Here is a 12,297-nt window from a genome sequence, read left to right on the forward strand (position 1 = left end):
AATTAAATTTGTAAACGGACTGATATCTCATAGAACAAAACGTATAAGACCTAAGCCTGTGTTGCCCTCAGACCTTATTTTTGGCATTCATCCCAAAAACCGATTATTTTCCCCCATAGGAATGGATGAAAAAAACAGAGGTAACTCATTTCCGTTTTTTAGGACAAGCTGGCGAGCTCTATAGGGCGGGTCATCACTAGTTAACACAGCCACGGTCATAAACCCTGCCTATTTCTAAAATGTTTCTTCTTAAAATTCTATGTTTAACCCAAACTTAACCACACTGCTAACCTTCTGCCTAACCTGAAACTTAAATGAAGACCAAAAAGCTCATTTTTGTTTTCATTAAGTTAGGATAGACTATTTTGACTTTGTGGCAGTGCTAACTAGTGACAAACCTATTGGGGGGCTGGCTATAACGTTACATGAAAATAAATATTACAAGAATGATTTATTGAAAAACAAACCTTAAATGTTCATGACACACTATTATTCTCAGAAAATGTAGGGCCAAATAAGGAGCATGTCGGGCATTGTAAAATTAAAGCATTTAACAGGAATGGATATCATGCAAAATATTTCCATGAAATAAACTTTTAAACCATGCTTGTCATCTTTCAGCACATACCTAACAAACTACAGTATTGAATTCAAATGAGTAAAACAACATGTGATTCTGTTTTGAATTAACCAATCCACTATATGATCTCAGAATCTGTTTCAAATCACCAATTTCCTTATGTTTCAGTGTGTGAAAAAAGTATTATTTAACAGATACAATTACATCCATTCTTGCAAATATGTTACCGTATTCTCAAATGAAAACTCACTCAAAACGCCATTCAGTACTTTGTATACAGAGGCCATGCTGTGCCTAGCATGGCAGTAAGTCCAAAACAGAGTCATTTTATAGAATCCTGGTCAAATAAAATGTGATCTTCAAAGTGAAATCTTCTTTCCCAACATTATGCACCAATCCTCATTCAATTCCTTCTTGCTTGTCTTTAATTGCAACCTGAAACAAAGTTGAGAGATATGAATTTAGTAGTTACACATTCTGCTGATCAAGTAGGTCTATACTCACTAATTTGTATTATTATTATTTTTCAAAAATAAATGTCCATTTTAGTCATTTAGCAGATGCTCTTATCGAGAACAACTTAAAGTAGTGAGTGCATACATTTTCATACTGGTCCCCCATGGGAAACCAACTCACAACCCTGGCATTGCAAGTGCCATGCTCTACCAAGTGAGTCACACACAACGTTTTAATCCAAATAGTATTGCAGATGAGTGTTTCAGGTAAATTACTAAGCAAAGGTTGTTGGAAATGTAGTTAGCGCGTACATCACAGGACAGGCTCGAGGTAATGGCTGGAGCGGAATAGGTGGAATGGTATCAAATAATCAAAACACATGGTTTCTATGTGTTTGATGCCATTCGCACCGTTCCAGCCATTATAATGAGCAGTCCTCCCCTCTGCAACTTCCCCTGGCGTACATACATTTTTGTCAAAGAATAATATTTTCCACAACCAGTTCTAGTATAGAGGACAAACCATATAATATTCTATATTGACAGTTCGCTACAGTAGAACTGTTCCACGAAATGTACAGATTAAGAGATGTGATGATGACGGTATCTCATGTACTCACCCTGAATCTCTCTTCCAACAAGGACAGCTCACTGATGAGGTCAGTGATGGCATTAGTGAAAGCCTCCTGAGGACTGTAGTCTGGTGTGGTCTGAACACGGATCACAATCTTGTGCTCCAGAGGATGAGGGACCTTGTAGCCAGCAAATAGCACTTGGGGGTCTTTCAGAAGTTGTCTGCAAATACAATACATTTTAGTTATGATTGAGGAGCTTTGCAATTATCATTGATTACACAAGAATCACAATAAAATTCAAGAATTGCACTCACTGTCTGATGATGTTACCAAGCGTGTGATCCTCTTTGTTCAACGTGAAGAGGCAGGCGTTAGGGACTTTTGTGTCCTTGATGATTGTGATTCTAAAAACATTTTTTTGTAAGAGTATTTCACTTTCAGATTCATATTCAGTGGTAATGGCAGACCAATCATTGTGGCGTGTAAGTTAGCTAGCTAGTTTATGCTGAATTGAGCTAAAATATAGTAGGCAACAAAGCCATAACTATATAACTCTGGTAGCCAGTAGACGCGAATTTGCTAGCTGATAATGACTAACAGACTTCCCTAGCTACTACTCTTTAGCCACTGGCAACGCACAAACATAGCATACTAGCTAACTGTCAGGCTATCAAATATGATATGTTGTAGCATGCTACCTATCTAGCTACTAGGCTATCAAATATGATATGTTGTAGCATGCTACCTATCTAGCTACTTCATGAACCAGAATCTGGGATTCTCTTCTGAGAATCGCCATATTCAACGTCTCCTGTAAACCCAGATTATGGTTCAGATACCTCCTTACCTGGCAGTTAACTATGATCGCTAGCTAACCTAAACCAGAAAAACAATAGCTAAATGAGCTAATCCTAGCTATCTGAACGTCAGCAAGGGATCAGGTAATATGTTACAGTAGCTATCTAGCTATATGTATAAAACGTACTTCTTTTCCCCTTCAAACAACAGAAATGACTCGAATGCCGGTGGCGCGTTCATATTTGAACAGTTAGTTAACGTTAGTTATCTACGTAGTTGCATATAAGAGTGCAGAAACAGCGAACACACACAACACAATTATTGAATGAGGGACTCAATAGCTGGTGGGACTAACTTCCGGTAGCGTTTCTTATCAAGGGATTTCAAAATAAAGGTCTTCATACAAGATCTGTGCGTCTTGATGAGTGAAATCATAGAAATTATAGCGCCCTTATCAATGACGGTCTGGACACCAACCTGTACCTCAAAAAGAGAATCAGAAGACGACTAAGTGATGCTTCAGATTCTGGATTGAGAAGTGCATGGGACGATGAAGGAGGAGAACCTGAAAGAGATGAATAGGGAGGACAAAGGGAGGATAGGCATGGAGGTAAGGGCACTGATCCAAGTGATGAAGAGAAACTGCAGCGAAGGGGATCTTGAGGCAGTAGGCCTGGACAGCTGGCTGAATGACCTCAAAAAGTTGAAAGTGGCCTTCAAGAAATGCACTGGAGAGATGGTCGAAATGATAGAGAGCATGGCAGAAATGCAGGCCACCATAGGTGAGAGCAGAGTCCTCAAGCCTGAGAAAAAGAACTCTGTCCAGAGCTTTGTAAGTTACTCCTACTTATTGAGTGTAGTCACATCTGCAATGTGTTATGAAGTAGTTATACAGTATATCTAGAGATTGTCTATAACATAGCACTGTCCTGATAGTTTGTTTGTTGTTTCTGGTCCTACAGAGCCCAGGGAAGGTCTCTGGTCCTGTGTCTGGCATGACTGGTCTCTCACCTCTTGTGACTTCAGCACCGCAGACCCTGGATGAAGCCCTATGTGTCACGTTCTGACCATAGTTCTTGTGTGTTTTGCTTGTTTTAGTGTTGGTCAGGACGTAAGCTGGGTGGGCATTCTATGTTGTGTGTCTAGTTTGTCTGTTTCTGTGTTTGGCCTAATATGGTTCTCAATCAGAGGCAGGTGTTTTGTGTTGTCTCTGATTGGGAATCATATATAGGTGGCATGTTTTGTGTTGGAGTTTGTGGGTGGTTGTTTCCTGTCTTTGTGTTTCTCTGCACCAGTTAGGACTGTATCGGTTTGCCACATTTATTATTTTGTTATTTGTAAGTGTTCACAGTTTTGTAATTAAACATATTGAGCACTGGCTACGCTGCGTGTTGGTCCGATCCTTGCTACACCTTCTCTTCTCGTGAAGAGGAGGAAGGCTGCCGTTACACTATGGCCCTGCCCTCTGCTGTGGCCCCTCCCTCCCTCCCCAAAGGATGTCCCAAGGCCTTTGACTCCTCCCAGCCCTGTCCATGTCATTTTTTCTCCGCCTGCTGTGGAGTACTTCTTATACCACTGCAGCCCTTATCTGGACCCTATCACCAACCCGAGCGAGATTGGTAGGAAGCTGCTCAAGGAAATGGAGCAGGAAATAGCAGGAGTGGCCCAACAGGTAGGTTTTGGGAAGGGGTTGTCATTCCCTCCTACTATAGCTGTAAATTACCTGCAGGGTTGGGTAGGTTACTTTCTAAGTGTAATCCTTTACAGTTACTAGTTACCTGTCCAAAATAGTAATCAGTAACGTAACTTTTGGATTACCCAAACACAGTAACGTAATCTGATTACATCCAGTTACTTTTAGATTACTTTCCCCTTAAGCGGCATTAGAAGAAGCCAAAAATGTATGTTACCAATTGAACGACATCTATTGAAGGATAAATCAGTGTTAAAGTTTACATAGCTGGCCACATATGGATGTTACATTTTACTTTATGGGTTGGTTATGTAGGCTTCTTCTAACCTGTGGGGTAGCAGGTAGCCCCGTGGTTAGGGCGTTGAACTAGTAACCGAAAGGTTGCGAGATCGAATCCCCGAGCTGACAAGGTACAAATCTGTCGTTCTGCCCCTGAACAAGGCAGTTAACCCACTGTTCATAGGCCGTCATTGAAAATAAGAATTTGTTCTTAACTGACTTGCCTAGTTAAATAAAAATAACCCATTGCTTTCTACTACATATAATAATACGATTAAATGATATCTTTACATTAAAAACCAAACTCTATCAGAATTCCAGTCATTCAAATAAATGTTATACCCCTTGATCTTCAAGAAAAGGACTTGGAAATATGGAAGTATAGATTAGCAAATTGTTTTACCTGAACATAACCAAAAAACTAAGGACTTATTAGCCAGCCCTACTCTTTTGTTTATGATTTTGTTGTCATGGAGGACTGATTGGGCTCATTGATTCGAGTTGAAAAATACATGCTGCGCTCATGGAATGGCATGCTTTGAACACTACTGAAAAGTGCTATTTACATGTGAAAAATGTATGCCATATGCTGCATTTGCTATAGGCCTATTGTTAACCTTTTTGTTGGTGACACTTTGATATCTTGATAATATTCTGCTGTTTAAAGTACAAATTCACAGATGAAACAATAACAAACCACCGCCCGCCCATGTTTTGGTAAAAAGCTAAGGGATGGCCCTGGAGAAATGTAACCATTCTCAGTTTAATAAAGAGAGTTATGGATGCAAGGACTGACCATGATATCAAAATTATTATTTTAATCATGAGGCTATACAGTGTTTGTTTGCATTTACAATGTTTACAAACATTAGAGAAAAACAAGATTATATTTTGGGTTCACATGGAGTGTGACAGTTGAACTAGGCTCATGAGTAATCTATAAGTTATATTCTTCAAGCATCAATGGATATGTTTCGACACACCTACTCATTCAAGGGTTTTTCTTTATTTTCTACATTGTGTAATAATAGTGAAGACAAAACTATGAAATAACACATATGGAATCATGTAGTAACCAAGAAAGTGTTAACTTCTTTCAGCTAGGGGGCAGAATTTTTATGTTTGGAAAAATAACGTTCCCAAGGTAAACGGAGTATTTCTCAGGTCCAGATGCTAGAATATGCATATAATTGACAGATTAGGATAGAAAACACTAAAGTTTCCAAAACTGTCAAAATATTGTCTGTGAGTATAACAGAACTTATTTTGCAGGCGAAAACCTGAGGAAATCCAACCCGGAAGTGCCTTTTATTTGGAAAAATCCCTGTTCCGTTGCCTGCCCCTCCATTTAAAGGGGTATCAACCAGATTCCTTTTCCAATGGCTTCCTCAGGCTGTGACCAGGCTTTAGACATAGTTTCAAGCTTTTATTTTGAAAAATTAGCGAGATTTTTCAAAATGCGTCAGGTGTCCTTTGATTAGTTCCTGCGCGCGACAGATGTAGCTTGACATTTTCGTTCTCTGTAGTATTGAATAGGTTACCTTCCGGTTGAAATATTATCGATTATGTATGTTAAAAACAACCTGAGGATTGATTATAAAAAACGTTTGACATGTTTCTACGAACATTACGGATACTTTTTGGAATCCGTGCAGCAAGAAGTTAAACAAATAAAAATATATTTTATATTCTTCAAAGTAGCCACCCTTTGCCTCGATGACAGCTTTGCATTCCAGCCTCACCTGGAATGTTTTTCCAACAATCTTGAAGGAGTTCCCACATATGCTGAGCACTTGTTGGCTGCTTTTCCTTCAATCTGCGGTCCAACTCATCCCAAAACATCTCAATTGGGTTGAGGTCGGTTGATTGTGGAGGCCAGGTCATCTGATGCAGTGCTCCATCACTCTCCTTCTTGGTCAAATAGCCCTTACACCGCCTGGAGGTGTGTTGGGTCATTGTCCTGTTGAAAAACAAATGATAGTCCTACTAAGCGCAAACCAGATGGGATGGCGTATCGCTGCAGAATGCGTCCAGGGGGTCCGTTTTTAGGAACTCCAGGTGGAGTTCTTCACCATTGTGTTGGAATGTAAGTTATTGTGATAGAGGCAAAGTCAAAGTGCTGAAAACCTTCCGTTTGGAGGGCAGCTGTACCTTCTCGTCTGTACATTATGAACCTCACTGGTCAGCCAAGGGGAGAGCTCTTTCTTTAGCCAGGTTGAGACCAGGAAATCCTCTCCCTGAGGGTAGATGTGGCCTAGAGCCAACACACACTGCTGGACTGACTCTTTTGCTCTTGAACTCCTCTAGAGTTCCTACATACAGTGCCTTCGGAAAGTATTCAGACCCCTTTTTCAAACAAAAAAAATACATTACAGCCTTATTCTAAAATGTATTAAATAGTTTTTTCCCCTCCTCAATCTACACACAATACCCCATAATGAAAAAGCAAAAACAGGTTTTTATAAATTTTTGCAAATGTATTAAAAATAAAAAACAGAAAACCACATTTACATAAGCATTCAGACCCTTTACTCAGTACTTTGTTGAAGCACCTTGTCACGCTCTGACCTTAGTTATCTATGTTTTCTTTATTATTTTGGTTAGGTCAGGGTGTGACTAGGGTGGGTATGCTGGTTTTGTATTGTCTAGGGTTTTTTGTATGTCTAGGGGTTTTGGTAGTCTAGGTATATGTAGGTCTATGGTGGCCTGAATTGGTTCCCAATCAGAGGCAGCTGTTTATCGTTGTCTCTGATTGGGGATCATATTTAGGTTGCCATTTTCCCTTTTGGTTTTGTGGGTTCTTGATCTATGTTTAGTTGCCTGTCTGCACTATCCATATTAGCTTCACGGTTCGTTTTCTTATTTTGTTCGTTTGTTCAGTGTTCGTTCTTTTAATAAAGAAGAATGTACGCTTACCACGCTGTGCCTTGGTCTCCACCTTTTGACGGTAATGACAGAAGAACCCAGGAGCGGACATCCTGTGCCCGGGAGAAAGATGAGTGGAGGACATCCTGGACTTGGGAGGAGGTAATGGCAGGGGACAAGACCCTGCGATGGAAGCAGGTGGAGATGGCACAGGATGAACGGCGACGATATGAGGGGACACGTTTAGCACGGAAGCCCGAGAGGCAGCCCCAATCATTTTTTTTGGGGGGGGGGGGCACACGAGGAGATTGGCTGAGTCAGGTTGGAAACCTGAGCCAACTCCTCGGGCTTACCATGGGGAGCGTGTGACTGGTCAGGCACCGTGTTATGCAGAAATGAGCACGGTGTCTCCAGTTCGCATTCATAGCCCGGTGCGATCTATTCCAGCTCCTCACATTTGCCGGGCTAGAATGGGCATCCAGCCAGGACAGATGTTGCTGGCTCAGCGCTCCTGGTCTCCAGTATACCTCCTTGGACCAGGATATCCTGCGCCGGGTCTGCGTACTGTCTACGGTGCGTCTGCACAGCCCAGTGCGTCCTGTGCTAGCGCCCCGCACTTCCCGGGCTCAAGTGAGCATCTAGCCAGGACGCATTGTGCCAGCTCTACGCTGCAGATCTCCAGTGCGCCTCCACAGTCCAGTACGTCCTGTTCCTGCTCCTCGCACTCGCCCTGAGGTGCGTGTCCTCAGCCCGATACCACCAGTTCCGGCACCACGCATCAGGCCTCCAGTGCGCGTCCACAGTCCAATACGGCCTGTGCCTCTTCCCCGCACTCGCCTTGAGGTGCGTGTCCTCAGCCCGGTACCACCAGTTCTGGCACCACGCATTTGGCTTCCAGTGCGCTTCCATAGTCCAGAGCTTCCGGCGACAGTACCCAGTCCGGAGCTTCCGGCGACAGTACCCAGTCCGGAGCTTCCGGCGACAGTACCCAGTCCGGAGCTTCCGGCGACGGGCCACAGTCCGGAACCTCCAACGACGGGCCACAGTCCGGAACCTCCAACGACGGGCCACAGTCCGGAACCTCCAACGACGGGCCACAGTCCGGAGCCTCCAGCGACGATCCCCAGTCCGGAGCCTCCAGCGACGGTCCCCGGCTCGGGGTCTCCGGCGACGGTCCCTGGGTCTCCGGCGAGGGTCCCCGGTCCGGGGCCTCCGGCGATGATCCGCAGTCCAGAGCCTCCGGCGAAGATCCGTGGTCTGGCTCTGCAAAGGCGGAGGGACCAGTGTAAAGAGGGGGGGCGGCGTCCAGAACCAGAGCCGCCACCGGGGGTAGATGCCCATCCGGACCCTCCCCTATAAGTTCAGGTTTGCGGTCGGGAGTCCGCACCTTTGGGGGGGTACTGTCATGCCCTGACCTTAGTTATCTATGTTTTCTTTATTATTTTGTTTAGGTCAGGGTGTGACTAGGGTGGGTATGCTGGTTTTGTATTGTCTAGGGTTTTTTGTATGTCTAGGGGTTTTGGTAGTCTAGGTATATGTAGGTCTATGGTGGCCTGAATTGGTTCCCAATCAGAGGCAGCTGTTTATCGTTGTCTCTGATTCGGGATCATATTTAGGTTGCCATTTTCCCTTTTGGTTTTGTGGGTTCTTGATCTATGTTTAGTTGCCTGTCTGCACTATCCATATTAGCTTCACAGTTCGTTTTGTTATTTTGTTCATTTGTTCAGTGTTCGTTCTTTTAATAAAGAAGAATGTACGCTTACCACGCTACGCCTTGGTCTCCACCTTTTGATGGCCGTGACACACCTTTGGCAGCAATTATGGCCTTGAGTCTTCTTGGGTATGACACCACAAGCTTGGCACACCTGTGTTTGGGGAGTTTCTCCCATTCTTCTCTGCAGATCCTCTCAAGCTCTGTCAGGTTGGATGGGGAGTGTTGCTGCACAGCTATTTTCAGGTCTCTCCAGAGATGTTTGATAGGTTCAAGTCCGGGCTGTGGCTGGGCTACTTAAGGACATTCAGAGACTTGTCCCGAAGCCACTCCTGCATTGTCTTGGATGTGTGCTTAGGGCCGTTGTCCTGTTGGAAGGTGAACCTTCGCCCCCAGTCTGAGGTCCTGAGCTCTCCGGAGTAGGTTTTCATCAAGGAACTCTCTGTACTTTGCTCCGTTCATCTTTGCCTCGATACTGACCATGTCCCAGTCCCTGCCGCTGAAAAACATACATTTTCACCCTATCATTTGGACTGAGGGCACTGAGCACCTTGGACTCTTTGTCATAGTACCTTTTCTGTTCACTCCTTTTTCTCAGTTTGTTAAGAATGACCTTGTCATCGTTCTCTGTTTCTAGGAGTACTGGCAACCTAGTTTTGAGTTTCCTGTTGAACAACAGCTCTGCAGGAGACACCATGTTTTAGTGGAGTAGCCCTGTAGTTTAACAAAGCTAGATACGGATCTGTCTTTGAGTCGGGAGCTTTCTTAAGCAGTAGTTTCACCCATTAGACTGTGGGTACAGTGGGCTAGATGTAACATGCTTGAACTCTCCAGTTTTGCAAAATCACTGAAAACTGAACTGTGAGGCGTTGTCTGTACCGACTACCTATGCGACCCTATGACGAGCAAAGAATGACTCAATGTGAGTTATCACCTGACTAACAGTAGTGTTCTTCAGCAAAGCCATCTCTGGGTAATGAGAGTAATAGTCTGTCAGTAGAACAAGAGATGTATTCCTACTTTGCCCCATGATCTCAATACCTCTTTTTCCTCAACCCACATTGGCTCTTTGCTCTGTTTTGACCTGTATTTCTGGCATGTTTCACAGACTCTGACTATCTGCTCTATATTAGCATTCATCTTGGGCCAGAATAACACTACTTTTGCACGTCGTTTTGACTTTTCCATCCCTATTTTGATCAGCATGTTTTTCTGTAACACACTTGGTATCACAATTCTTGAACAGATGAAGAGAATTCCATTAAGTACAGATAGCTCATACCTGTATTGAACATAAGGGTATGGTATAACTTGTACAGACCACCCGCATGTTATGGCTTGAATCACCTTTTGCAAACACTCATCTTCTGCAGTAGCACGTGAAATAACTGTCCACATTTCATCTGAGACTGGGCAACTCTTTCTGATAAGGTTTACATGTATGGCCTCATCCTGCTAGTATATCTGGTTTGGTTCTGAGCTGTCAAAAGCTCTGGACAATGTGTCTGCCACTAACAACTCTTTCCCTGGCCTGTACTCGAGTTGCAAGTCATATTTCTGAAGTTTTAGAAACCGTCTCTGTACCCTTGACCATTCTTTGCAAAAGTAACCAAAGGTTTATAATCTGTTTCGGCCCATACTGTGTTAGCCATAGAAAAACACATGGAATTTCTGACATGCATATGACAGTGCCAATGTCTCTTTCTCAATTTGAGCATAGTTACACTCAGAAATTGTCAGAGCCCTGGAGGCATATGCAACTGGGCACCATTTAGTGCCATACTGCTGTAACAACACTGCACCTAAACCTGCTTTAGAAGCATCTGCTAAGATTTTGGTTTTGCGCTTTTCATCATAGAACCTCAGTACTGGAGCATGCATGATTAATGCCTTGAGCTCCTCAAACGCTTTCTGGTGTTTACTGTTCCAACACCACTCTGTAGTTTTACAGAGTAAACTTCTCATCTGACTCTTGTGAGTTGCCAGATTAGGTACAAATTTGCCCACATACAGTAGTTAACTAAACTTAAAACCTTTGTACACCCTCTTGATCGGTAGGCGGTGGCATGTTCTTGATGGCTTTCACTTTGCTCTGGTCTATCTGAACACCTTCACATGTTAGTTTTTCACTCAAGAAGGTTATTTCTGTCTTTCTGAATTCACATTTGTCTGCATTTAGCTTTAGCCCGTTAGCTCTTACTAGATCAAGTGCTGCTTTCAACCTTGTGTTGTGCTCTTCAAGAGTCTGACCCCATATTAGCACATCATCAATGTACACCTTTGTGCCTGGCACACTCTCAAAAATATGTTGGACTATCCTATGAAAGACTTCTGGTGCTGAAATGAGACCAAACGGGAGCCTTTTAAATGAGAACCTACCAAAAGGAGTATTGAAAGTACAAATCCTTGTACTCTCCTTGTCTAGACTGATCTGCCAAAACCCTGAGGAGGCGTCTAGCTTTGAGAAGTATTTAGCCCCTGCTATGTCCCCGAATATCTCCCCTCTGGTGGGCAGCTGAAAGTGTTTCCTTTTTACACACTTGTTTAGCTCTTTTGAATCCATACACAGTCTGAGCGAGCCGTCTTTCTTCTCAACTATTACTAGTGAGTGGACCCATTCAGTAGGCTCTTCTACTTTGTCTTGGATATGTAAGGACTCTAGCCTCAGTAGCTCTGCTTTTAGCTTGTCTCTTCGTGATACTGGGACCTTTCTACAGTAGGTGCATGGATCACTGGTATATATGGCTGCTCTAAATCGATTTTGTGCTGCACCTTGAGTTTTCCTACTCCCTGAAAAACATCAGCATATGTATCCTCAACATTAATAATTTCACCATTCACTGTATGAACCTATTTCACTAGACCCAGTAAGTTACATGACTTGAACCCAATGATGGGTGTTTTTTCTCTCTTTACTATGACAAACAGAACCTTGTGAGATTGATAATCTACCTCCTGTACTAATGTGCATGTCCCTGAAGTGGCAATTGCTTCACCACTGTAAGCTTTCAGTATTATCCTTTGTTTTGTGTTCACCACTGGTTTTACCTGTAACCGTAACAATTCAATCTATGGAATGATGTTGACCTGTGCTCTAGTGTCAAGTTTAAAATCAATGTCAGTTCCATTAGTCTTGAATTTTTATTTATTTGATTTAACCCAGTAAGTTGACTGAGAACACATTCTCATTTACAGCAACAACCTGGGGAAAAGAATGAGCCAATTGTAAACTGGGGATGATTAGGTGACGGTATGAGGGCCAGATTGGGAATTTAGCCTGGACTCCAGGGTAACACTCCTACTCTTACAATACGTGCCATGGGATTTTCAGTGACCATAGA

At 43.1% G+C, this 12,297-nt stretch overlaps 1 protein-coding gene across 1 annotated transcript; it reads right to left on the reverse strand.

Moving 5' to 3' along the window:
• Positions 1 to 436: 436 nt before the first annotated feature.
• polr2j (RNA polymerase II subunit J) lies at positions 437 to 2,734 on the reverse strand. Its single transcript, XM_038988958.1, has 4 exons — positions 2,596 to 2,734; positions 1,925 to 2,014; positions 1,656 to 1,830; positions 437 to 1,015 (listed from the first exon to the last, which is right to left on the reverse strand). Exons 1-4 carry the CDS (start codon positions 2,646 to 2,648, stop codon positions 980 to 982), a joined length of 354 nt encoding a protein of 117 aa, XP_038844886.1. The 5' UTR covers positions 2,649 to 2,734; the 3' UTR covers positions 437 to 979.
• Positions 2,735 to 12,297: the final 9,563 nt, after the last annotated feature.

The sequence above is a fragment of the Salvelinus namaycush genome, chromosome 3 (genome assembly GCF_016432855.1).
Source record: "Salvelinus namaycush isolate Seneca chromosome 3, SaNama_1.0, whole genome shotgun sequence".
NCBI lineage: Eukaryota > Metazoa > Chordata > Actinopteri > Salmoniformes > Salmonidae > Salvelinus > Salvelinus namaycush.

Excerpts from the sequence above, each read along its gene's own strand:
- polr2j (XM_038988958.1), bottom strand. The coding sequence starts at position 2,648 with ATGAACGCGCCACCGGCATTCGAGTCATTTCTGTTGTTTGAAGGGGAA. Across the intron at positions 2,015-2,595 it reads TTGTTTGAAGGGGAAAAGAA|AATCACAATCATCAAGGACA; the intron begins GTACGTTTTATA and ends AAATGTTTTTAG. Across the intron at positions 1,016-1,655 it reads TGTTGGAAGAGAGATTCAGG|GTTGCAATTAAAGACAAGCA; the intron begins GTGAGTACATGA and ends ACTTTGTTTCAG.